This window comes from Aphelocoma coerulescens, chromosome 5 (genome assembly GCF_041296385.1).
Source record: "Aphelocoma coerulescens isolate FSJ_1873_10779 chromosome 5, UR_Acoe_1.0, whole genome shotgun sequence".
NCBI classification, from domain to species: domain Eukaryota; kingdom Metazoa; phylum Chordata; class Aves; order Passeriformes; family Corvidae; genus Aphelocoma; species Aphelocoma coerulescens.
The window spans coordinates 19,361,789-19,389,177 of record NC_091019.1 but is presented as its reverse complement, the minus strand read 5'-3'; the positions used below and the strand labels follow the sequence as shown (position 1 = coordinate 19,389,177).

The 27,389-nt window shown below is 41.3% G+C and overlaps 1 protein-coding gene and 1 long non-coding RNA gene across 2 annotated transcripts in view; one reads left to right on the top strand and one right to left on the bottom strand.

Moving 5' to 3' along the window:
* TRPM5 (transient receptor potential cation channel subfamily M member 5) overlaps positions 1–27,389 on the bottom strand; it is a 48,393-nt gene that overhangs the window by 16,290 nt on the left and 4,714 nt on the right. Inside the window, exons 2-14 of the mRNA XM_069016944.1 lie at positions 20,476–20,635; positions 19,323–19,503; positions 18,045–18,211; positions 15,092–15,272; positions 12,592–12,656; positions 10,585–10,776; positions 9,190–9,292; positions 8,204–8,322; positions 7,241–7,591; positions 5,050–5,181; positions 3,673–3,790; positions 2,071–2,216; positions 1,215–1,327 (exon numbers count right to left, since the gene is read on the bottom strand). Of these exons, the coding sequence (XP_068873045.1) occupies positions 1,215–1,327; positions 2,071–2,216; positions 3,673–3,790; positions 5,050–5,181; positions 7,241–7,591; positions 8,204–8,322; positions 9,190–9,292; positions 10,585–10,776; positions 12,592–12,656; positions 15,092–15,272; positions 18,045–18,211; positions 19,323–19,503; positions 20,476–20,592 (1,985 nt within the window). The 5' untranslated portion in view covers positions 20,593–20,635. The remainder of the gene's footprint in view (positions 1–1,214; positions 1,328–2,070; positions 2,217–3,672; positions 3,791–5,049; positions 5,182–7,240; positions 7,592–8,203; positions 8,323–9,189; positions 9,293–10,584; positions 10,777–12,591; positions 12,657–15,091; positions 15,273–18,044; positions 18,212–19,322; positions 19,504–20,475; positions 20,636–27,389) is intronic.
* Positions 18,146–22,076, top strand: LOC138111345 (uncharacterized). Its single transcript, XR_011151343.1, has 3 exons — positions 18,146–18,233; positions 20,884–21,011; positions 21,775–22,076. It is a non-coding gene; the product is annotated as an uncharacterized lncRNA (long non-coding RNA).

Genomic DNA, 27,389 nt, shown 5'->3' with positions numbered 1-27,389 from the left:
TTTATTTTAAAGGAGGAGCCTGAAGTCACCCACAAAATTCAGAGAAGTGATAATTGGCATGCTTCACAAAAATGGAGCAGGATGCTCAGTTTCCTCAAACTGCTTATGATTTGAACAGAAATAAATCCCTCACTCAGTCTTAGAAAACTGAGCCCAATGCTCTATTCCTAGTTACTCTTAGCAGCAATTAAGAGGGGAAATGCCAGTAGGAGTAGGGGACGTGTCAGTTCTTGCATTTCCAGGGAAAGGAGGCAAAAAAATGGAAATTTGGAAAGGATTACTTTATGTATAATAATTTAAACCTTTCCATGAAAACTTTGCCGAAATGTCACATTGAATGAATTTGTGAATCTGGCAGCCAGAAAGTCATCTTTGGTGATACTGGCAGAAGGAAAATATTAAGTCAGCATTGCCAAACAAGTCTTCCTCTTGCTTTTTATGTAGTTTAAGAGTTAAGAAACATGTATTTCATAATATGTCATTTCATATTGCCAGTTCTGATGATTTGTATATGATTCTATGGATGTTATGAGGTTTTCCTAAAGTTTCAGATCTTCAGTTTTTATGACCGTCTGAGCAGCTTGGCTGCTCTTTTTTCTTCTTTTCTGTTTATTTTATTTTTTTATTTCGTTGGTTTTTGTGGTGTGGGGTTTTTTGTTCCGTTTTGTTGGGGTTTATTGTGCATGGGGTTTTTTTCAGGAAAACCTAAGGTTGTAAGGCACTGAATTTGAAAATCATAACTGATTCTGATTGACTGATCATTTAATGTCAGTCCTATGTTTTTAAGCTTGACTTATGGTTATCAAGGCTTGTGGCTGATAACACTGCTTCGTGATGGCTGTTTTCCTTGGACAGGATACTGAAGTTTGAGCCTGGCATCTCCAAATCTAGAAACAAATGGTGCTACAGCTGAAGAAATTCTACACATTGCTGTGTAGAATCTGGAGCTGACAGAATTCCAATAGGCTTTTCTGGGGATTGTGCAAAATAGAATGATCTCTCTGAAATCGTGGCGTTGATCTTTTAAGTGTGGCAACAGGCACTAGCACAGGACACACAAATCCCTCAGCCCCATAGAAAACTGATTTGGTTAGGTGATATTAGGTGATGTTACTGTTTTAATCGCTTCAGGGAGAAATTTTGAGTCTGAATATTTTTTATGGCCTATTTTCCATCTCTTACTTATCGCTTGCCCCAATTAGCTATGTTCATACCTGAATGATATTAAATTAGTGTAGATTAGGAAAGGACACCAGAATCCACAGATTAACTTGAGGATCTGTGTGCTTGTAGACATGTCTCCCCACCAGATTTTTGTCAGGAAGGCCTGCAAGTCAAGAAGAGAAGAGATGGCTTTGATATCACAAAAACATACTTGCAGATGAAGTGCACCTATGTTCAGTGACTCCTAAGACAGTGAAAGCTCTGGAAACCTCACACCTTCAGAGCAAACAGGTTCTCTGTGTGTCCTTCTGCAGATGTTGAGTATGCAAGGAGTTATGCAGAGACCAGTGGAAAGAACAGCAAGCCAAATGGAATTAAACAACATCTATAGTACTAAGGAAGCCCAAGTCAGGCACTGGGAGATAAAAGTAGCATCACTCTTAATTTAGCTTTGTGTATGTGGAGAGAACTCAGGTTGTGAGAGCAAAGCTGAATAGTAATTTCATTTAACTTTTATCAGTGAGCTCTCTCTTGAATCTGAACAAGGAGTTGTCCCACATCTTGGAGCAGCTTCATTTAGCCCCAGGCAGATTTACAGTGCTTTTCTGATGCTTCTCTTTGAGCAAGGAAGGAATAAAAAGCAAAAAGCACACGATGGATTAAGGCTAAACCTTCTCCTCAGCACACTGGTCTGTGTGCCAGCTGGATGAGAGGGTGGGGAAAGGGGGAACTGGGCTGCTTTGGCAAGGACATGGTATAATGTCCTCTTTGTCTGTTGCTAGGGGGAGAGAAGAGTCCTTTCTCTGAAGAATGGCTCTTAGGGGAATACATTTCATGGGGTTGTTCAGTTCTTGTGCTATCCTCTCCTGTGTCCAACTTAAGGCCCTGGGGACATGTAAAACTTACCTGGACACCATCATGTGCAAAGAAAGACTTTGCATCTGCTTCTGTGGCCAGCTGAAGGCATGTGGTTTTGCTCCAGTGCTGATTTTTCCTCACCAACAGAGCAAATGCTCTCTCCTCACTGTTGTGGTAGCATTCACTAAACAATTCTGCCATAAGAAGGAAACACAGACAAAAAATGTATCTCTTGGGTGATCCTCTTGTACTTTGAAGGATGAGTTGTCATGCTGTCCTCGCTCTCCTGAACAGACTAAAGAAGATGAGCAGCTCAGCTTTGTCTTGTAGACAACAAATCCTTCATTTTAAGACAGAGCTACTGGACATAAAATAACATTAGGCTTGGTGGAGTGTTATGGCGTAGTTGTTTCCAGAGAAACTCATCCTGGAGCTTAGAAACTAGGATAAATTTAAACAGTCCAAAAAAAAAAAAAAAAAAATCAAGATATTCTCATTAGACAAGATCTGACTTCTTGTGTCTGTTCCATTCTACTGATTCACTTGATTATCTCAGTACCTTTCCAAAGCCAGCCTACACCTTGTTACCCTGTGCAGCTGGGTGAAAGCATCAAGTGCACTTAAAATGATATACAGACATCTTTTCTAGTTGATGTGGTATTTATCATTCTTAAAGAAAGTTTGCTTTACATAATCCAGGCCAGGAATTAAAACTGAGGATCTGATCTAATATTTCTCAAAGCCAATAAGCGGAACTTCTGTGTATTGGATTAGGTCCCATAATTCCACTGACTGAATTACTTGAGCCCTGTGAATATATGAGAACCTGAGTTTTAATTTTTGTAAATAGTAATGGCCCTGTGAGAAGAAGGGAAAATGTGATCAGTGTGTAAATAATGTAGCAACACCCGCATGAGCCTTCAGCTGCTTGATGAACTATCTCCAAAGGGAGAGGAGCCTCTGCGTTTGTTTCCATGTGGGGCGCATTTTAAAGCCCTCTCCTCACATCAGTGAAGGTATGGATTGAACTGAAGTCAGATCAGCAGAAAAGCTTGTGTGCAGACATCTGTTTCTAAACCAAGCAAAGGGGAGAGGTTCGGCATTCCGGCATTGCGGATGCCGGGATCTGACTGCTGTAGGGAGGGGCGGCTTGTCTGCTTCGAAACCAGCCTGAGCCTCGCTGCAGTTTGCTGTGCACTTGGCCCTCTTCTGGGTGAGGTAATCTCAAATTATTTTTAGCAGCAATGACAAAACTTAAAACTTGTTGCTCTAGTGGCCCTTACAGAGCAAGCTTGATATTGCAGGGAAAGCAGGCTGCTGTGAGCCTGGAAGTGTTTTGGTTATTCCATCTTCCACATCACTCTAACACACCTTGTACTAAGATCAGACAATTAAAATACCAACAAGCAGCAGGAAAGTTTCCATGCATCCCAGGGGGCCAGTCTTGGAACACTGATTTTTCCAAAACGAGTGGGTTTTAAATCTTTCTGCTGTATCTGAATGTTTGGGACTGCCTGTGCTGCAAGGCTGTTAAATTATTCATGACAGCTGACCTTTTACAACTGAAACAGTATTTTTTTCACTTGCTTGCCTTCCAATGGCAGTTCCTTCTTAAATTTTCAATGCCATTCAAAAAGTGCCATTACTTACCAACAGCGAGCTGCTCATACTTGGCCTCTTTCACGATACAGGCTGCTTTCGTCTCCAGGCGGGACATCTCTTTAAGGATCTTGCAGGCTGCCAGAGCTGAAGCTACACCCTCCTGACCCTGTAGAATTGAAAGGGGTGCTGCTGTCACCCTCCACTGGAGGGCATTTCTGAACGGGGGAAGACTCCACTATGCAACACATCTAACAGCAACAACAAAAAGTTAATGCTCGTCTTCCCTTTTAAGAAAAATCCTCCCTCGAATACAGCTTTGAAACTCCAAAATGCTGATCTAAAGGATAGCTTTGATGATATTTGAGAATTAAAACCACATATTGTGGATGCCCCATCCCTGGGAGTGTTCGAGGCCAGGCTGGGTGGGGCACTGAGCAAACCTGTCTAGTGGGGGGTGTACCTGCCCATCGCAGGGGGATTAGAGCTGGATGATCTTTAAGGTCACCTCCAACCCAAACTATTCTATGATTCTTTAGCGGTAGATCTTGTGCCTTGTAAGGCTGGAGACTTCTGGGTCCAGTCTCTTAGAGGGGCCTGATTTGCGGTCAAAGACTGGAAGGAGAATAATGTGCTGTGGGAATAGAGCAACACAGTCTCACCGTGTCGAGATACCTCCGGCATGGCTGTGCTGCGCCCCTGCACAGAGATGTAGGAGAAAGGAGGGAGCACAGCTGGCAGAGGCACAACAATGGCACAGAGCAGGGACGTGCCTTGCGGTCACGGGGCTGCTCAAACACAGGGCCCTGCAAGATGCTGATGTGTCCGCACTCACACACCCCACACTCACAGCCTGGGGAGCCGTGCCGCGGCTCGTCCCTCGCCGGGGCTCCCCCCGGGCCAGATGCACTCCTCTGGGCGGTCAGGGATGGAGCCTGAGAGCTGGCTGTCTCTGTGGGGGCAGGGAGGCTCCCAGATGCAGAGGACAGGGCTGGGTTGTGAAACAGGAGCCGATTATGCCAGCTCGAAGCTCAGCCCCGGAGAGCGCAGTGCTGCTCGCTACGCGTCGAGCACGTAAGCTAAAGATGCTTCATTGCTCCCTCTTGCCTCCCGTCACGCTCGGAGCCAAACAATTGGCGATTGTAGGAGGCACAAACGCTGCGCCTGGGAGCTGTGAGTCATCGGGAGCGGCGAGGGGAGGGCAGGGAGCGGAGCTTCAGCCCGGGCTGATTTACACCTGCTCCTGCTCTCCCCCTGGCCCCCGCGGGCAGGAGCCACGCAGAGATGAAAGGCCCTATAAATGCCACCTCTTGTGTTTTGGAAACAAACCTATCTGTCATCTGAGCTGCAAGGCTGAGCAAGAAAAACATCTCGTAAACTTGAAATATGCCAATACTTCACCTGAAGCAGCTGCAGCTCAGAGCTTACCATAGCCCAGAAATAGTTTGCCATCTTGTGCCGGTTTTGAAGTACTGCCCATACAAACAAATCCCTCCAAGGATTTTCGCTTTTCTGGTTCATGTCCAAGGGCCCAGGTAATCGCTTGGTGTTCGTTTTATCCTGAAATATCGTTTGTAGAGTTTAAAACCTGATTTGCAGTCTCGTTCCATGCAAATGACGTGATCTAAGATGCTCTCAGCCTCGCCTGCTACTTCATATTTCTTTGACTTTTCTGTAAGACTAAAAGGTAATTGGCTCATTCTGTACTGAGTTAAAGGATCCTTGTGTCCCCGATATAACCCAATATGTGTGAGAACATTCTGGATGAAACAGTGACTCCGTTGAAGCCAATGCTGAAGTTTTCACTGACTTTATTAAGGCTGGGGTTTCACCACTGGTGTGTAATATCAGACAAGACAAACCTGTGATTAACTAATCTGAGCTTGCCTTCAATTATATCAGACTCTGCTTGACTGCCACAGAGGACACGGCTTCAGAGAAAAGGGAACAAAGGGCATTTTATTTCATCAGAAATAAATCTCGCCAAGGCCCTGTACACGACAAGAATAGAGTACATCAATACCCCTTTTTAGTCTTTCTTTTGAGAAACCTTTCCCTCATGCAGGGAGCAGTTCAAGTAGAACACTGCTTATTCCTTTAACACTTGATAAAAAAATTGTCCAGAGGAAGTGTAGCCACTTAGGTCAAATTCTGAGTTTTAAGTATATTTAAAAAGTGCCTTTGTATCTATTGTGTTGGTTAGAAGCAGCCAGAGCGGATTTATTTTTAATTAAACAGGTTTCTATGAGAATATATCTTTTATAATTGAAATTATGGGATTCTGTTCAAATTTATTTTAATGGCACTTTTGGGGGATGTTGGGGGTGTTTCTTCAGATTGTGGTGAGCTATTGAATCAACTAAATTGCCCTGAAAGCCTTGCAGGAGACAAAGATATCCTAAAAATCTCATCTGTCTTTGTAACCACTAGTTCCTAACTTGAAAAATGACACACAGTTTGGCAGCAGTGACAGTGGTATCCCAGTACTGTGATGCTCTTTCTGTTGCCAATGATAATGGGATTCAGCCTCTGTTGGGAAGCAGCCATGGGAAGAAGCTTTAAAATGGAAAAAGCTGGTAGGCAGCAGGATCTGATGTCTGAATTGGGCCTTATCTACAGCACCAGTCTTTAGCTGACTTGCTGCCAAATGCCAGTAAAGTGAAGTGAGATTTTGGGGGCAACTTTTTATTTCTGGCAAATTTGTAAGTCTGGAGTCTGCTTAGCGATTTCAGAGATATAGTCTCAAGCTGTCTGTCCTTGTGAACGAAGAAATCCTGAGTAGATTCAAACTTAACTTTTCATACTACTAATTAATTTAGCTAGACTTTATCAAAGCAAAAGTTATTTAATGTCTTGAATAACATTTTTTGAATTAGCTTACAGTTTTAACAGTTTTAAGGTGAAATTAGAACTTGGCAAATACCAAAAGGCTTAATTGTTTAGTTTGTCTTAAACTAAACCTTAATGAAATTTCTTTATACGTCTTTGTTTTGAAAGCTTGTGCCCAAAATTATTTTCAATGCTTTTGCAAGAACTTTGGTACTTAGGAGTTTTAATGTTAAATACACTGTCAAAATGCAAAAATGATGATGTATCCATTGTACCACTGTGGATTATAGACATTGCATTCCGCCCATCACATATTGTCCTTGTCATATGGTGGCCAGTGTGCTTTCCAGGGCCACTTCACACAATTGTTCCTATTTCTTGCTATGTGTTCTGTCACTCAAGACTATAATGATCTAAGGGCAAATATCAGATACTGCATATTACTGAATATCCAGTCTACTCATACAGAGTATAAATCTGAGAATAGTTTCATGTACAAAGATCACCATTTTCAGACCTGGGATTGAAAACATCCATTGCCTGCTTTTCTTTCTCCTAGAAAATCCTGCCTTTCAAGTACTTTCTGCTTGAAGTTCTGTGTGAGAAATGCAGACCACTATTTTTATGTCTAATTACTCCTTAGTAAATGTAAATCTTATTACTTCGTATTTCTTTCATACATCTTTCACTGAATCTGTTCCCTGCCCTATCCCAAAGGCTAGACCTAGTTAAAATGGTTCAGATTCTGAGTTGGAGGGGAGCAGAACTGCAATGCAAAGTTGTGACTCACAGATTTCTTCTTGCCTCCATGCCTGAGCTCTTGATAGAAACCTTTGCATGCATCATGAAGAAAGTCCTTGAGAACTCTAGAGACCTCACTGAGAGTGAAGAGGGGGCACACCTCCTTCTGCTCGTTTTGCTGCTGACCAGTGAGCCCTGCCAAGGTCAGTTTGCTTTCTTCATGTTTCTTCAGGAGAAGTTCATAGAGGAGACATTTCTGAGAAATGGAACAGTAGAGTCTCTGCAGACGACTGTAGGTCAGGAATTCATTTATGTTTGCCCCATTGTCAATAAATAATTTTACAAATTCTGGTTTGTCATTGACCAGAGCATCCATCATCACTTCCTCCAGGTCACAGGACTAGATTGACGAAGGGGAAAAAAACCAAAACAAAACAAAAAAAGAAATTTTTGGAGGTAATCATGGATGGGTGATGAGAGAGGTAGGATTTAACACAAGGACATGCACATTTTGTCTTCCACCAGTTAACAGTGAGTACAATGAGAAAGAGGTGGAATGCTCTTCATTTCCCTGTGACAAGATGTCCGTGCCATCATTAATGTTAAAACACCAACACAAACTGCATGCTGTAGGACTTGATGTGAGGTACCCACCGCACTGGTACCCACCATTCTTCATGCCACCTTCTAACAGTAATATCTGCCTGCTTTTTGTGCTTTGTAAGCTTTGGTTTGTTTGCTCTAAAGGTCTATACAGAAGGGAAGAAAGATTGTTGGTCTGAAAGAGCTCAAGAAAGAGATGATGACCACTGAGTTATTCCTCTGTCTTTAGGCATTATCTTATAGGGGACCAGAAAGACAAGCAGCCTCAGAAAGCAAACTACTGCTGCCCAATCTCTTAGTAGAGTATGCAGGTAGTATTAAAAACTGAAGCCACCTTTTGGGATGCTCCAGTGTCCTGTACACATTGGATTATACACCAAGTGTCCTCTAAGGCAAAAAAACCTGGTACCTTCCACTCCACGTCACCATTGAATATTTCGCTTTTAGCAATGTCGACTCTATTCCAGGCCACTGCCAGCTTCAGTTCATCCAGATATTCCTGAGCCTCCTGACTCTGACTTTTACAGGCTGGAAAAAAAATAGGAAATGCAAATAAAGTCAGTACTTTAGGGTTATGTTTAATTTAATATTGTATTGGTTCTTTGATTAGCAATGCAAGTTCTCCTTCAGCCATCACAGATCTGTGGGTTGCTTAACCAGGAACCCTTCACAGCAATGTTTTCCTAAATTAAGAAACAATAATGTTCAAAAATGTTAGTTTTTTCTAGATGAAGCCTCTATTAAAAGCATTAAGTTTAAATGGCTGTTGGATGTTAAGAGGGACACTGGCCTGCAGAAAGCAGGGGACAGGGCTGGCTGTTGTTTTTGCCTTGTGTCCATTAGCACATCAGGAACAGGATGTCTTTTTTTTTCTCCCTTGCTAAGTTTAAGCTAACACAAACCATTAAGTTAACAGAAACTGAAATAGGTGGCAGCACAGGTAATGTCTTCCTTCAGAAGATACAGTGGAGATTTCATATAGGAGAAATGGATTGTTTCTGAAATAAAGGCAATTTTGGTCTACTTGTGGGTTTTGGTTTTGTTTTCTTGTTTTTTTTTTTTAATGGTTTGTAATTGGAATAATATAGTGCTCCAGTATATTTCAGTTCTTCTATAGCCTCTGTTACTAAGAGAAGCAAGTGGTGTAATAAAGGAGTGACTAAAATAGTACTATACAATAGCATGAGATTAAAAAGCAAACACTAGTTTAAAGGAAGTTTACAAGAGCTACGGTAACTGCCACAGTTAAATTGTCAATAAACAAACAAAAGAGCAGTTCATCAGAAATGAAATCTGATCCAACAGTCAACTGAACTTGCACTGGAAAAAGAGGAAATATTTTTATGGCATAGAAGTCAAATAAGACAAACATTACATGCATTGTGTTTATCTTACCTTTTACTAAAGCTTTTAAAATGACTGTGTCTAGTTCTTCTGAACCATCTTGCTCAAAGTTGTGCAGAGTTAGAAGATGCTGGTGTGAAATAATGTTCTGAATCTATTTGGAGTTGAAACAAAAGTGGTTTTACACATTGTGCTTTGGATATACATTAGTGCCCAAGAACCCAGTGGGAATCACCCATACAGTATTTCCCAAAAACTCATGTTCTAATTGTAAAGCTGAGGTTTGGCAAGAAGGCAAATATTATTAGTTTCCCATATATAAATAACTCCTAAGGCAAGGAGGGAGTTACTGCCTTTTCCAAAGTTGTCTACCAGGATAGGAGGAACAGAACTGGGATATCCTGAGAACCAGAATAATGCTTTAATTAAAAGATCCTTCCTTAACTTACATTCTTATTTGACTCAAAGTCACGTTATAGCCAGCACACCACTAGTTTCATTTTACCTCATCCTGCTTTGACATTTAAGTTTTGCTGTCTGAGTTGTTTATTTAAAAGCATAGTCTCTAACTCTTCTCTGAGTAAAAGTCCTCAAATATTGATATATGCAGTAGTCTTCCTTTCTGCTTCTCTATTTATTGAGTTTTCTTTCTTGCAGTGCAGCTGGTCTGAGACTTTGTGAGCATGTGGCAATATTGCTTCTAGATGCCTTTCATCCCCTTTTGTCAGTGATTTGGCAAAGTTCTTCCTAATGGAGTTAGTATGTGGAACTTTTAAAGCTGAGGATTATGGCAGGGAATGCAAAGAGTAAGTAGTGGGCCAGGTCAGGACTTGGCTTATCTTGGAGGCACCCAGCGCTCTTCAGTCTTCACACAAGGACAATCTCAAAGTGGCTTTTTATTTCTAAAAGGCTTATGCAAGTGTACCTCAAGACAAAGAGTTTTGTCTTTCTGTTTTAAGAACAATAATACTTAAAGAACAAGTAACTGACAATGGATAGGATGATTTCTAAACATGCTCCATTCTATTTAATTTATTCATGCTTATCCACAACTAGGTTTCCATTTAACAGCTGTAGATCATGAATTAGGTCTCTTCTGCCACAGCTGCACAAGCTCCACAGCTGTGGATATAAATAATGCTTCATGTCCTACAGAAGGACTGTGGGGTTCCTGGGTGCTGGCTGTTACTTGAGGAAATAAGTGAGGAAGGACAGAGCCCTACGTGTTCAGCTGAATTACTGGGAAAACAAAGTAGTTTGCAGGCTCAGATGACCACTAGATTTTTAATGCTAGAGAGGCACTCTATGACACAAGTCTCAAAGCACTGGAGTTCCCAAAACTTCTGAGCAGCTTCTTGCCAAACCTGTACTGAAGGGGCAATCAAAGCTACGGGTGTTAGGAGAGAGCTTTGTGAACACGATGACTTCTCAGACATAGGAGCTCACTGTCACTGTCCACTGGAGAATGTCCTTCCATGAGAAGCCCTCTGCAGGGAATTTCTCCTTAAATTGCTTTTCAACAGCTTCTGGCACGATGAGCTGTGGGTCATTCATGAATGCAGCCAAGATGTCAGCTGTACCTCCAGACCCTGCTAAGATAAGCCAGGGAGCAGAATTTTCCAAACCGCTGCAAATTCTCTGTAGTTTAAAATAGGATGTTTTTAGAAATCATAAGTGGAAAGAAAATGTTATTCAAAAGAAGGACTTCTAGCAAACTAGGAATAAATGTGTACCTAAATCAGATTCACTATGGAATCAGTCCAGACTCCTCTAAGCTATTAGGATTTTTCGAATTCTGTAGCAGGTCATCCATGTATAGGCCTCTGACTATACTTTATTTCATGACACATCTGCTGAGTAGCTAAGCAACCTGATTTGGAGAAACAATGCATAAAATTTCTTTGACCCTGACTTTTTTTTTCCCCCCAAAGTCTCTGCTTCAGCATAGTCAAGTGCAAGAGTAACCCTGTACAGAAATTATTAGCAGGATTTTTTGTATAGGGGTTTTTTTCTGTCTGCTAAACCTGGCAATATGTTCTGAAAATAAGGAATTTGCCTGGGGGAATACAATGCTGGGCTACAGGAAAATAAAAAAAACACTGAATCATAGCAACAACAAGAGTTAAAGGCTACTAACTCTATTATTTGTGCAATTAGAATGAGTCAGGCAGGTTGCTGAGAGAGGAAAGCAGAGACCATGGCATCATAATTGCAACAATGTCTATTTGCTGCCAGTCTGTTTCTTTCTCTGGAGTTATGCAAGACTGTATTGATTCAGTTGTGATGCAGGGGGTTTTTTCTTTAGTTTAGGTATTGAGGGTTTTTTTAAAACTGTTCATAGTCTTTGGTGTGTATTATCCATTTTAAGAAATTCATTTAAGAAATTGATATTCTAAAAAAGTGTGGCCAGTTATCCATTCCCAGCACATGTCAGTTTAGAGCAACCCCAGCCTGTCACTTTTGGTCTTCCAGTCACACTGTTCTGTAAGACTTTGAAAAAAGGATTTATATGTCATAACATGGGATTTTTCTAAACCAAAGATACAAGAAACACTGCAATATTTAGCTTCTCGTGAAAGAAAACTCCTGAGGTGACATAATCTTTGTTTAAACAGTGAGACTTCTAATACGAGTGTGTGTTTTAGTCCAGGTGACAAAAGTTATGATAAGATACAAGAAACTGAAACTAGAAAATATCCCCAGAAAGGAGTCATTATTCTGAAAGGGGTTACCAGCTGTCATGTCACAGTCCCATCACTTGGAAACTTTAAATTACAGTTAAATTATGTCTCTCTAAAGGTATCATAGGCTGAGAGTATTATAAAAAAGAAAAGTAAAATAGAATAGAAATCAAAGAGTATCTCCTTGTTAACAGGTTCTTTAAGTTGTAGAACTACTCAGGAAAAAAATCAAAACTGATCCTTTGCTGAAGAAGATTTGGGATTATTATCAGACAACACTCGAGTCTTCAATCCTACAATGTACTTTTGCTTAGGGGAACCAGGGCACTCCCATTTTAAATGGCATGTCCAGCAAACCTGGTCTTGTGCTTCCTCTGAGCTCTGGGACAGACAGTTGTGTCATTGTTGCTGAACAGCACTGAAAGATCCATCCCTTTTTTTGTGAGTGTTCTCAAGTAATAACACAGTATTTCTGTTTCCCTAGATCAGGAGCTGGCTTCCGTGGGTTTGTTTTGGTTTCGGATTCTTTCTTCCTACTGGACAAGCTGGCAATGGAAGTTTTAATGATCAGCTGGTGTCTATTCAAAAGGAAATATTTCTCCCAAACAAATATTGGCAAATTTAATATTAACAGAACTCAGAACACGTCTTATAGATGTGAATTTTTATTTTATGTAAAGTACCAAGAAATGTGTTTGTCATCCAGACAAATTTTCCATTAATTACTTGGCACCAGTAATTTCTTTTTCTAAAGTTGAAAACATCTTCTTACCTCAAGTATGCCTGGTCCTCCATTTACCAGTAAGCAAAGCACAGGGATCTCGATGCTACCCGTTCCTGTGAAATAGATGGCTTAATTTTTAAAAAGTAACAGCTTTCACAAAAGTATGGCTGTTTTGCTGACCCCTTGAAAACACTTCTCTTATGTGCTGTTTTGGTGTCTACATGAACCTGCAGAAGGCAGGCAGTTCCAGAAGGATGTGGCAAAAGAAGAGAATAACACTGTGCCCCAGCAGAGTCCTGGCCTAGGATTCAGGACAAAGGCACCTTTGCCTTGGACACTTTGTGTGATCCCTGGTAAGGAGTCCAGGCTGTTCTCACCTCAGCACACCTCAGCTGCAAAATATGGATGTTGGCACCTCTGTGTGTCAGGCTGCTGCTGGCTTTTAAAGTTACTTATTTGCTGCAAGGTTGCCAGGCTGGGGAGCAATGGTGCTGCATTAGGGTGGAGCACAAGGTTGGTGGGTTTCCAGAGAGGCATCTACCAGTAGTGACAGTAAGACACAGTTAGAGGTGCAAAGCTCTCCATTGGCCCTGGGTGTCATGCATGTACCTAACACGTGCTGGAAGGGAGAGTGGAGTCCAGGAGAAAAGCCTTAGGAAAAGAGGGTTCAAGAATATGAAGAGGCCGAGCGTGTAGACTGGGTAGGATGAGATGAGCCCGATACGAGCTGAGAGGAGCCATACACTGTTTATTACTTTGCTTAAACAGCTTAAAGCTTCATTCAGCAAAGCCTAGTGTGGTGATTAATAATTGCACAGTCTGATACTTTTAAAAGAAATGCTAATGAAATACTTAACGTGTCATGGCATCAGGGGAAGAAATGAGGTCAGGATCCCTGTCCTGAGCCATCCTCCCACAGGGGGCCACATAGTTTTGGATGGTTTTAACTGTAAATGCTGAACTCTGTAATCCAAAGGTGACCATAGATTGGCCTGAAGGAGCTCAATCAAAACACGATTGTCATGAGGTGAATGCCTCTCAGCTGGAAGATGAAAGGCATTTAATGCAAACAATTTTTTGATGTTTCCCTTTGTAGATCTCCCAGAACTCAGTACAGATCTCTACTTGCTATTTGTTGTATCTCTTTTGGGATGACTACAGAGATAAGGTTGGACTGAGCTGTAGCCAGGACGTGCTTGGCAAGAAACTTAATTTGTTTAAGTTAATGGCAACAGCATTGTCACACCTCTCTAATGTGATGCTCTCTGAAGAGTGACCTCCGTGACTACAGGTTCCTCAGGGTATGGTTAAGGCTACAAATATTCTTCATTTACCATAGATTTAGAAAAAATTTAGCCAGAGGAGGGTCAGGTGGGTTCTGACTTTATGCTGTTAATCTGGAAAGTCCTCAATGGCAAAGAATATTCAGTACATAAAAAATTTCCCCTAAAAGACTTCTAGGTGTTTTAATTTTTAACAGGGAAATTCCACATGACCTTATTAGTGTGTTACTTCAGAAAAGTCCCATGGCTTTGCTCAGCTTGTTCATAAATGAGCTTAAATGAATGACATTGGTTTTGTTTATAGAAGATAACACTGAATTCAGTATGTTCCAGCAAAATACTTGTCACATGAATCAGCATTCTTTGTCAGAATTATGTTCCCCTGAGATTTGTTCAATCAGATTTGGTTTGCTAGCAGAAAGAGGCTGCTTTGTAATTCTCAGCACTGCAGCCTCAGGCTATCCTTACAGCCTGCCTGTGGCCTTCCCCATCCGAGTCACCAGGTAAGGATTCTTCAGGCACATTTGTGCTCTCAGGTACCTCTGTGCAACCACCCTATGGGCTGTGCAAGTGGATATTCCACTGATGCACACAGCTGTGAACAAGTGAGCTCTCCCTCCTGTTTCAGCTGAGCTAGCACTGCAGGTATTACACAAACAAAGCAAAAGTAAGTGTATTAGCTTGACAACTGAGTTCTTTCCATGAATAGCAGTAGGAGATCTGCCCAATACTCAGTTCTTATTATAAAAAAAGGTCACAGAGATTCAGATGGACATTAGATGCTACAGTGTTTACCCAGGATAAGATTTTATCCTGAAATAAATATGGCTTAAAATATTTCAGAGGGCTTTGGAACAAATCTTTTGTTCCAGTGTGGGAGCAATTCAAGACCCTGTGTGCAAGAGGGGATATAAGTATACAACAATGACTATCAATCTCTTAGAACCACTGGTTAAGGCACTTGAAGCCGGATTTATTTTCCATATGTTGTCTTTTAGGGCAATTTGAGCTATGCTTTGAAGATCAGCTTTGAGCTACATTTAAGGAGATGCAATAAAAGTCCAGATTTTTGGTTCAAAGAGCAGCTTTCTCAACTTCAGAAGTTACCGTCGTCCTGCCTCTTACATAATGACAGATGTGTTGACTTGGTCTTGCCTGTGTAGGAAACTGTCCAATTTGAGAAGTGGAGTTACCTTTGATAAGGCCAGGGGCCTGCTGTGCTATCAGTATCATTCAGATGGGATGCCTGCACAGAACCTGCTTACCCCCATATCCCGTGCGCTGCTCTGAGATGTACTTTTCCAAGGTGAAGCGTAGCTTGGTGGTTCCATCGGGCTCGTCTGCCGTTGTGTGCTCCACCAAAATAAAATGGGAATGGTTGTGGTCCAAGGAATATGGTGGGCCTTGGATGGTGTCATCTGACTGGTAGTGTACCAGACTTTCACTCTAGGGAGAGGAGGGGAGATGTCAGTGCTCTCTGCAAAGCCCAGCCCATGTTTAATGTCCTTCATCTCCCCTTCTGTGCTGTCTGCACCCTGACACAGCACACCACCTGGGAGACACTTGGATAGACTCTTAAAATAGGGTGAAGAAGGAAAATCTGTTCCTTCTGGAAGCAGCCAGATTTGGCAGGATTGATAGCCGGAGTACCTGAAGTTTCCCTCTTGGCCTCTGCAAAATATAGTGATATCAATCATCTTCTCTGGAATGTAGGTTTTGGAAATGTTTGTTGGACAAATGGAAAGGGGCCATGAGACCTGATAATTGTGTATGGAGATGTGAAGCCTCAGCTGATGTAAAGAGGGGCAAACCATTCATTTCAGTAGTGTTTTGTCCATGTTTAGGCCAGTAAATGAGTTAGCCTGCACCATGTCCTTATCAATTTAAACACAGCTTTACTCAATTGACAGGGTTATATGAAATCAATGGTTGTTCTCAGTTTGGAAATTGCATTCTAAAGGCATGAGTGGCAGACAGACTTTAGAAAGGGGAATCCTCTTTTTTGGGTGAGGGGTGTTATACTTTAAATTATTTATTAATGAGTTTTTTTGCATAAACTCATCTTCTAGGTAAAACAGAATGCCTCCTACAGTCTTTTGTTCTAAATATTGCACTACATATGGGCTTCCATACACACACTTTTTCAAATCCCCTTTCTTTCTTAATACATCTTTCTTTCCCACTGTTGCACATCCACTTTGATATATCATTCCAGGCTGTAAATGTTTGATTATTCTTTTTCATTTTCACAATCATTGTCCTCTTGCAAGTAAGTCAGATTAAAATAAGTGTTTAAAATCTGCATTTCCTTCTATCATGCCTCTTTTCCAGTTCCTGCCGTGTTGCTGAGCAAAACTCGGACTGTTAGCTTGGCAGTTGTCACTGTGTATCGCGTTTTCCTCCCACTAAAAAGCAGTAAACTTGCATGTTTCTTAAGAACAGCAAGTGCCACAAATTTCTTTCACTTTCTTCTCCCTGTCTCTCATTCCTTGGGGAAAGCTTCTTGACATAATTGATTTCCTTCAGATTTTGTTTTGACAGAGGGCGCGCCTCTGTTCTGCTGCCATGTAACATTAAGCCTCCTCACCAAAGATCTGGCCTTTGATTAGGACCCAGAGGCACAACAACCAATTGAAAAAGGCCTTTGGGGATTTTTCTCTTTATTCTCTGAAAATGTGGAAGTGGTCTTTCAATGACGTTTAAAGCATACCATCAACACAGAAGAGATGGGAGGGATCCATTGATTTCAGGGCTTGTTTTCCTCCTTGCTAGTGTGGATTGTCAGCTCTATTTTATACAACAAGCTGCTTGTGTTAGTGCCAAGTATAAAGAGAGTTGGGTTTAGATCAACATCCTTGTCTGTAGTTCCTTTGTCTTAAAGTTACTGACTAAAATCCAAAATACCTTTGCATGGAAGCTGTGCCAGAAGTCAAAGGGTCAGGAACGCTCTTTGCAAAGTATTCCTTGACAAAGAGTTTGGGTTTTAGTTGAGGGAGAGAAAATGAAAAGAGAGTGCATTTGTTTTGTAGCTGCTGATAGGGAAAGATCCAGATGCATTTTGATCACTCAGCCTAGGAGGGAGGTGAAATAATTTGCATTTGCCAAAGCAACTTTCCTGAACAAAATTCACAAACATGGTGAACTGAATTCTTTCCTTTGAGGCCCTTTCAGACCAGGTGTCACACAAATAGATTAAAGTCTTCCAGCTAAAGAGTCCCACCTGGAAGAGCACACAGGTAGCTGCCACTGGCAAAAAAAAACCATAAAAAAAAAAAGACAAAGAAAAAGGAAAGATCAATGACCATAAATTGCTGATATGGTCTGGCAGTCTCTCAGCTTCTAGCTGATACTTCCAGGCCCCTCTGAGAGAACAACTAGGTGTGAATTCAAAGGGCTGTCTTTGTCATTTGGTTCTTAGCTTCTGCAGGGAAGTAAAATAGTGCAGAGAAACTGTCATTCATTGTCATTACACACCTATTTTATTGTTATAATGTCCTGCTTAGGACAGACTGTACATCCAATGACAAGAAGGGAATGCTATGTTTTTTTTCTCTCCACTTCTATTTCCATTCAGCAGCAACACTTTCAGCAACAGTTTTGTTGGGTGAGGTTTTTAATCTGTTGAGGTACTGTTTTTGTTTTCTTCCCAAGGACTTCGACTGCTTTGACCCAAATTTAGAAGCCCAGAGAGCTTTTAATAACTAGGTGAAATCATTCATGGCTGGTATTTTTGACCTGTTGTACTGAGCACATTTTTGCATATTAGGCACCAATTCAGTGGTTACTTAAGGAAAAATTGTCCTGCAATATTTATGTCTGGTGTCCCATAAGAGAAAATATGCTTTTTACAGTATTTATGCTATATCTAGGAGTAAGTGCTTCTGCAGTAAGTGCACAAAGGAGAAATCCATGCAAGGCCCCTTATTCCGGGATATTTTCCTGACGTTCATCCCTGCGCTGCTCGCGGCGCTAATGCCTAATGCTGCCACCCGCTGGGCATGTGAGGAACTGCTTCCAGCGGCACCGGGGGTGCGGAGGGCGCAGACTCATCCAACAAACCTTCATTTTCATTTCTGTTTCCTCCCAAAACACGGCTTAAACCCCACTCTTTTTTTGTTGTTTGCTTGTTCAAAGTTGTATCAAAGTTGTTCCGCCAACGGCTTACAAATTTTGTAAAGGTGCGGCTTATATGCAAACAATAGAATAAGTGAAAAATACCTTTGTGTTTTCCAGAATTTCTCTGTGCTGGATTTTCCTGAGTGAAGTTATTCCTATGGCAACCACGCTTACTTTGGATGAGGTACTAGCCAGTGCAAGATCTCGGACTGCTTGCACTAAGTGTCTTGTTACTCCTACACGCAGAGCACTGGTGAAAATCCAGGCACCTGAAATTATTTTTAAAAACCGGTGAGGTGATTTATTTGTATTCGAATATGTTTGTGTGTCAAGTAACATTAGTTACAGCACTGTATTTAAGGGGTTTTTTTAGATAGATAGAGTGGCAACATTGCCATCTTTACTCTGATGTTAATGTGCTCGTCAAGAATGCTGTGTCCACTCTGGAGTCACTCACTGTCTACACATCCCCGTACCAGGCAGGTCTGAGTGTTGTACGAGGAAGAGCAAAGGGACAGAGTCAGGGAAGTTGTTGACTTGAACTGAGGCCTAAACAGTCCCATGTAATCACTTCTTGGCAGAAGAGCTCGGGCATAACCTGCATAATCTGGAGTTCTTTCTCTTGTTCTTGTGTATGTGGAGAGTGAACACTTCAGGATAATACAATTTACAGCAGTATTGTTATGGTGAGAAGGAATTTGGAGAACAATGGGTAAACAGCAAGCTGGCCTTTTTCAAATATGTAACATAAAGAAACTGGGGATCTTGATGCTGCCTAGTCTGAAGTACAGAAGGCAGATGGAGATAGAGAATATCTGTGTGGCACAAAAGTACCAAAAAGAGCTCTGGTACTGGGCTGTCTCATTACAAAAAGCAAAACTGTCATGATCTTGTCTGGAACAGTGAACACAAACCAAGAGCTTGCTGTGAAATGCTCACAGATATTTTCACTTTATTTTGCAGGTGAGAATGGAGAAAACAAGAATTTTTATTTTTTACCTAAGTTCACTCTTGTTGAAGTCAAATTGCTCTGCTCTCTTCAGAATTATTTTGTTATGGCACAAAAGAGAGACAATTGTATTTTGTCCCATTTTGATGCTATCTTTCTAGTGTCATCTCTGAGGGAAAAATATCAGGTCATTTTACACTTCAGAAATGGTTATGTAATTTGGTTTAAAAGAACTTATTTTTGCTACTATAATACAGCATCTTTCATTTTCAAATGTATTTACATGCAGGTTGTAGGTTGCATTCAGCAAAGTCTTGAATTTTCAAAAATAATCATGTGACCAGGCCCATTGTCATTACCAGATCACTGGGGTCTAAGTGTGAGAATCCATCAGGAATATGAATTCCTTCTTTAAAGCCTAAAGCACTCACCTGTGCTTTGAGCTGCCTTTATAAGTCCTTTCTTTAAGGTTTCCCGTAGCCAAGGCTTCATCTGGAAATTTTCTTCTTCCCCTACTAAAGAGACAACCAAATTGGGAGCAGGTAGCTTCCATTTGTTGAGCATAACTTCAAATATAATTCCAGGGTGAATGGTACTCGGGACCTTCATAAACTTCAGCAAACACAAGAAAAACCCAATGAATAACAATAGGACAGAAAGATACAGTAAAGAGTCTGTTCATGGTAAATACAGAGGGAAACTATCATCAACTTGGATATTTAAGAGAAGATTATTTGAGCAAGAATTGACAGAGAACTAAATACTTGAATGAATTTAGCAGACTTCTGTGTAATTCCCATCTCACTAATTGGATCCATTCCATGGGTTAGTTCTGTGTTGCAGACTGATGAATCACACTCTCCCTTAGAGCTTCCTCTTGAACTGCCTTCAGTTTCAGGGCAGTCTAGCAAAGCCAACAAATTTTGTAGGTGTTTTTTGTTTCTGCACAAGCTAAAATATTTGCCTGGTTTTATGTCTGTTTTTCAAGGACATGTTACATGAATCTATTGCTTCTTCCAGTTCTGTATATATTTTGGCTTTGTGCTTAAGACCTTATGATGAAACAAAATCTTGAGGCAGATTTCAGGAATTCCTAGGAATTCCTCATGCTCTAGCACTAATGTGTGCAGGGGAGTAGTGAGGAGGTGGGTTTGTCCATACACATCCCTCTCTGCATATCAGCAGAACAGAGAGAGAACTTTAAGAAAAACCTTGAAACAGCTCAAAAGTATGTTTAAAATGTAAAAATCCATAGTGGTTAAGTTTTGACAGGTTAAAACAGGGAAAGGATGCAAAATGAAGGAAGCAGGGCATATAACTGATTTTTCTTTTAAAGGGAAAAGTGACCACCTGTACTTGTATCATGTAACTGCAAATCAAGTGATTGATTTCTGCATATTAAAAGGCCATATTTTAAGCCACATTCATGTTCAGGAAGGCATGGTCCCTACCTGGGGTACAATGTGGTGCCTCACAGTGTGGCACATTGATCCTCACTATGGCAGTCTCTGTGTTTACTGCTAAGAAGTAACAGCTGAACAACAACAGTGGTGTTAAAGAGTTAAAACTCCTCAGTGCCCATACCTTTCCATGTTTCTTCCCAGAAGCTGTGAACTCTATTTCTCCTATGTAGTATGGTAGTTCTCTTTTGAAAGTGTCCTCTTTGTCGCTGCTGCAGAGCTTGGTTTCCATTTCCTCCATTGAGCTCACAAGGTGATTGAGCACCAGTGGACCAAGATGTTCACTGAGGTGACAGAAAGCTGGCAACTGAGAAGCCATTTAAACTGGAGGGGCCACAAAATCCATTTAAATATATCTAGATGAGTTTTTAGTCAAACATTTTACTTTTTTACTATCATACCTGTAGTGTTTAGCTAAAATTGGAGGTCTTTGTACCAAATGTCAGATGTGTATACAGAAGGTGGCAGATTCCACCCCAACACTATGTAACTTAAGGTATGAAGAAATAAGGCTTCCTGAACTCTCTTTCAGCAGACAGAAGGCGGAGTTGCAAGGTGCAGGATCCTGCAATCTCAGAGCCCAAAGGTGACCCTGATTCTACAAAAGAGAAAGAGGAGTCTCAGCCACCAACTCTTTCCAGCAAGAGTGGAGCAGTGTCAGTGAGTGTCTGAGTCATGGTTTCTTGCTGTCACTGTGCCTCCTGCTGCTCTGACTTACCTTACCTGACATGAATGCTAAATAACCAAGTGATGACCTTGTGTTTGTCTGGAGATGTTTTAGGAGAGGTTTACTCTCTGCTTCCTTTAGGAATAGGCTGTTTATTTGTAAGGTATTTAAGGCCAGGCTGTCCTGGAGAAAAGATCATGTGGCAAGAGTTGCTCTTCTGCATTACATGATACACTGGAAAGGTCTACTGGCTTTTCCTGTGTTCCATTTTGACTGAACTGACAGAATCATGATGTGAAAAATACAGAATTAAGCTTGCATGCCTTATTTTGATTCTTTTCAAAACAAAAGCAATGAAACAGCTCTCTCCCCTCTGCCTTCAGCTGCATGTTGAACTACACAGTCAGTCTTTAAAAAAAATCCTCGTGACGCTAAGCCAGCAATTGTAATCAACACTGCATTAATTTTTATTTCCTAGTCCAAGAGATCTGCTGTGGGATTGAGAGTGGGTCAAACTAGCAAGTCTCTTGTGGGTCTCTTAGGATGCTCCAGTAGAGGGAGCAAGCCCCCCAGCTGCTCCCTTGGGCTGGGAAGTCTCTTGGGAGCCTGTATCCTGGCTGCTTCACCACTGCTGCCTCTGTATTCTCTTCTCTTCTTTTCTGTTTGCTGTGAAAACGTTGTTTGGAGTTGCCTTTTTCCTACGATCTGCCTCTGAACATTGGCTATGGGCTCTCTCATGATTTGCTTCTCCTACAGCTATGTCACACCTATGAATCCACCCCCCAGCTCCTGTCAGAGATCACTGCTTTAAAGATGCATCTTCTCGTTCTCCCTGCCTGCATGCTGCTCACTTCTGGAGAGAACAGAGTGTTTATTGTGAACGCCGAGATAACAGACTAGTCTGGTTAAGAGTCTTACTGAAAAGAACTTCTTTTGGGTCATCAATAGTGGTAGCCCACGTTTTTGTCTGAGTTCACTTTTCCACAGGAGAAACAGCTTTATCTCCCAAGAGCATTGAAAAGAATATTCTGGGAAAAAAACAGTTAATAAAGAGTGATAATAACATGTTATTTATTACTTATTATTATTTATGTAGAAATCACTTCCTGAAACTTGCTGACAGAACAAAGGATTCAATTAGGAAAAACTATTCAGGACTGAATTTCCAGGGTACATGTAGTCACCATCCATCACATTTATTTATAGCTACACACAAGCAATGAACTTGAAATAGACAGCAATTTACAAAATAATCCAATGGTAAATTTGTGCTTAAGTGGTTCATTTTAAGTCCATTCTAGATCACGGTTTGCAAAATTCTCTCATGTGGTTATCCATGACTTCTCTTTTAGAATAAAGACACTAGGCTGCTGAGATTTATAGTGACCATTCCTGTATTTAGGTAATTTTTTTTTTCTTTTTTCAGAAATAGCACATTAATTGAGTTTTGGTTTAGGAATTCTGGTTCTCAGTGGTAATGAACAACAGGAGACAAAAATAGGTAAGATGCACAAAGAGAAGTTTTGCTCACAAGTTTTTATGAGGCTGGAAAGTGAGGAAAACACCTGTTAACTGGCAGTTACATGAGGAAAAACTTCTTTACTGTGCAGGTGACTGAGCACAGGACCAGGTTGCCCAGAGAGGGTGTGGAGTCTCCCTCACTGGAGATACTCAAGAACAATCTGGATGCAATCCTGTGCCATGTGCTCTGGGATGGCCCTGCTTGAGCAGGGAGGTTGGGCCAGATGTCCCACTGTGGTCCCTTCCAACCTGACCCATTCTGGGATTCTGTGACTCTGTTCTATTATGAACACTGCAAAATCACCAGAACAAACCCGGTTCATAACGTGTAGATGTGGTTTTTAAGCACAGACTGACCACATTTGATGTTTCCTTACCTCCCTCTATAAGCTGTCTCAGCTTCTGCAGTGTAACCCCTCCCTGTCAGGGGCAGAATCAGCAAACACTGCAGGGATCTGCTCAGGGGCTGCACTTCACCTTGCCACCACTTTGCTCTGCAGTGCAGCTTCACTACACACTCACCCGTCAGCACACGGATTGCGTTACGTCCCTGATGTGTGTTCAGAGCAGGATATAATCAGCTCTGTCATTTCCTCCTGGATTGTCAACACTTCTGTTCTTAAAAAGCATGTGCATATCTCACCCAAAGTCCTCTAACAAGCAAAGTAAGCATGCATCAACAAACTATGTGATACAATTATGGTTTTTCAGAATGCCTTTCTCCTGGGTTTAATTCTGTCTCGTTCGGTTTGGTTTCAGCTTTCACATGAGTCTCCAGTGGTTTCGGGGGCTGTCTCTCTGGGACTTGAAGCTGTACTAGATTGCAAGTGTGTCAGGTCACAGTAATTGGGTCAAATCTCTGTGGTGGAAGTCATGACATACCCCTGCAGTCAGCTCAGCCGTGGCCAGCTTACGTCACGGCAACGTCATGGAGTGTGGTTTACTTGCAAGGGTCTGGGATAAGCCCGTGCCTTGGGAAAGAAGAGACATACAGGCAGAAGGAGGAGGAGAGTGTAAGCACTTTTTGGATGAAAACCAATGGGGGATGACATAATAATTTTCTCCCTTTCCATATACTATTTTTGATTAAACTTTTTAGAGATTTCCAACATTTCTCTTATCCTATTATTTAAAGGCTTTCCCCCTGCCTTATCTAAGAGAACGCCGTTGCATCAAATTTCCATTAAATTTTAAAATGTTACTTAAAGGCAAGAGATCAGAAACACTTCAGAGGTGAGGGGAAAAAAACCAAAACACGAAAATCCTGCCCGCCCCAACATGTGTATTCATATTTTAAATTTTGTGTATATATCAAGCAATCTTACTTTAGTTCTGGTTCAGACTTGAGTCTATTTCTGCCTAGGCTGCTGCTACATATCTAAGTTTGTAGGTCAAATTCTGTCCTAGATGTTCCATTGACTACAAATACAAACATCTATGGAAAGAATGTACCTCTAATGATTACCAGATTTGAAATATAACCTAGAAAACTATTTCTAACTAGCAAAGCAAGTTAAGACAATTATGAGGAAAAGACAATTGCCAGTTCCACCTACATCTGGAAATGCGAGTCAATGTCATTCACATTAAGCATGGCCTGGTTAAATCATTCCAGGTGTCAGCCAGTCTCATGAATCATTATTTCTTTAACCTCATAAACAGGAGCTGTAAGAGTTGTACCATTGTATTAACCAGTGATGCTGGAGCTTGCAGGTCCTAATGCTCTTTAGTCCTTCCTTTTGGATGGTCCTAACTTCTGATTTCAGCATTTGAGATTTCTGGGATGTAGGAAATTGTCAAGGGGCAGTTGTGATGGCTCTAAGGAAGCTTCACAAGGAGAATCCTTGCAGAGATCCCTTTCTAAAGGATTTATCCATAAAAAGTGTTGAGATCAGAACCACAGGGAGACATTTTGACTCCTATGTTCCTTCCTGTCTGGACTTTTCTCCCTCCTGTCTCTGCTTCCTCTCCCCTCTCTGCCATGCCTTCTCTCCCCAGCCTCCTTTTCTCCTACAGCTTCTCTCACTGTATCCCTCAGCTTTCCACTGTCTCTTTCCACCTATTGCCACTGCCACCTAATCCACTGTGAACGTGCATCTCTGCTTCCTTGTGTGGTAACACAGGACAGATTGTTCACCTCAGACGGGTGAGAAGAATGTGGGTCTGCTTCGCCCTTCCTTTAGATTTTAACCAGGATTAGTCTGTGTCCATGGAAGGAAGAGAGGTCAAATTTGAGGCTTTCAAACATGTCTTTTGAAAATGGGCCCAGTCAAGGGATGGTTTGACCTCAGTTGTTGTCTTCAAGGGCAATGGGTCCATTAAGAGAGTAGGCGTGTGGCAGTCATTAGCTCTCAGGACTTAGAAGTACTAGGAATTCTCCTTCATACTTGTATGCTGATCAGCAGGCTGGGACACACCCTGACTCTTAATCACATCAGATTCCTTCACCCACTCAAGGTGTACATTTGAATATGTAGGTGAAATGATTAAATATAGTAATACAGTAGGCCCAGCATTGTTGATGTTAAACCGGTCACAAAGTCCCCTTAGCTTCAGTGGCAGATGAGGCAAATCTATTGATTCATAAACTTTCAAGTATGCTTTCATGTGGAGCAAAAGAGAACTACATCAGTTCCTGTCTCCTTACTGTTGCAGGGTGAGCCAGCAATCCTTACAAAAAGTAAGCCTCCACTATTGGTCAGAAAAAGAGAGGGCTCACTAATTGAAGTGAATAGTAAGGGGAAAAACGCAGTGGAGATCAATACAATGAACTTCACTTGAGCAGGAACACTCAGCTTCCAACCAACATATGGTAACAGGATTGCTTTTGCTGAACTTCAGCCCTGTTGGGAAGGATCTGAGGGTTACAGGCAGAGCAGACGTGAGTAATGCTGTGCTGTTCTTGCAAGAGAGAAATGACACCTAGGACAGCATGAACAGTCTGTGTGAAAGTCACTCAGCTGTTCATCAGAACAGCTTTAGCTGCAATATCATGTTTGGATTTGGGTGCCAGGCTTCAGGGGAATTACGAACCAGCTGGAGAAGATTCAAGCCGGAGCAACAACAGCAGCAGAGACCTTGTGCTAAAAGAGATGGAAAGCTTGTACAAATTAGAATTGTGTTATCGAAAGCAGGGAAGAATGCAGGGAAGGAAAAAGAGAATTTTATAGTCTACCAGTGAAAAAAGGATGATAGGAAAGATTTGTTGTTTGTATTTGTGGTTAGGAACAGGCTCAAGGGAAGAATGGTGTCAAGGCTGTGCAGGGGTACAGTAGTGACCACACTCTGAGAAAGACTTCCTTGGAAAGAATGAAACCCTTACTCTGCTGAGTAGGGAAAAAGGAAAGCAACCAGACAGCAGCTCTTGACTGCGATGGCATCTCTATGTTGTAACCCAAAGAACCTGACCTTAAACCCCAAGAGCTGGATATGCATCTGCAGTTCTGGTCTTTGAGATTCATATACACCTATGCAACTTTTCCAATGGAAATGCTCCTGCTGACTTTAGTGCAAGTACTCACTCCAGGAAGACTGCATCAGAGAGTTTACTGGGCCTGTGCCAACAACAGTGTAATGGAATTATTTGCTTCCAGTAGTAGCCGCATTTTCATTCCTGTTTTGAATTAAAACATACTAAATATGAAGAAAAAAGCAGATGTAGGGGATCAGAATAAAGACTACCAGAGAAGTGAAGGGCACAGTAAAGACTGCAAATTTCCTATTCAATTTCAGCATGTGCTTTAAAAGTGAATTGGATAGACTTTAACTGGTGTGTACATTTAAGTGTGAAGAAACAAAACCAGTTAAATCAGGGTTAAATGCAGTGGAGAAACAGAGATGTAAGAATGCACTAACTAGAATCCAAGAAGGGAAAAATACCTATAACTGTTGTGGGAATATAATATAATATGAAACAAACAAACAAAAGTATTTGCTACGGAAAATAAATGCACACATATCTGTTTGAGAAACTGATGTACGTACGTGTGTGTGCAATTACAAGCATTATGTTACTTATATTTATGTTGCAGCTTTGGAAAATGTTTGTCAGGAATTAGTACATTCAAATTCTGGTAAGAATGCATGAAATGTTTCTGCATCACAGCCTAATGAGAAAGAAGAATCATCTGCCATGATTGCCAAGGAATTGCTAAATAAAGCGTAAAGACCTGGGGGTGGTGAAATACACCAGCAGAAATCATGGCCAGCTGTCCTGCACAGGGCTTTGTCATGCCTGTAGCAAATACATCTCTGAGAATGGCACAAATAGAAAAAGGGAACAAAAGAAGCACGACTGTCAAGACAAGTGCAACTTGAACTATAGTATGCCACACTTCTCTCACGTTCAGACAGGAGAGCTAACAAAAGCCATTAACTGCCAGAGATGAGAGCTGGAGGGACACAAAAACAACCTATGGGAAGGCTTCTCCATACTTTGACTAGGACAGACAGTGAGAGGCTAGTTCAGGTCAGCAGCCTTGAGAATGTGTTCAGTAACCAGAGGTTTTATGAGTTTGCAGACACAGGGCCTGACAGGAAATCAGGAACTTGAATTAAAATCATGGGGAGAAATGAAGCATAGAAGTGTCCTAGTAAAATAGAAGGGGGTTAAGTTTCCAGGTATATTTGTGTGAATTGGCCCCACTAGAAGCTTTTAAAAACATCACAGTTGACACTTTCCTTTCTAGAACAGCAGTTGCTAAAGAAGGTTATATCAAGTAATTCCTCTTTATCTGTATCTGCACAGTCAAAAATCGGAACAACAGAATGAAGAGGGGAAAAAATGATTTAAAAATCCCCACCTACAAAAGCAAGCTATAAATAGATGTGTGAGAAGAGAGTCTTGTTAC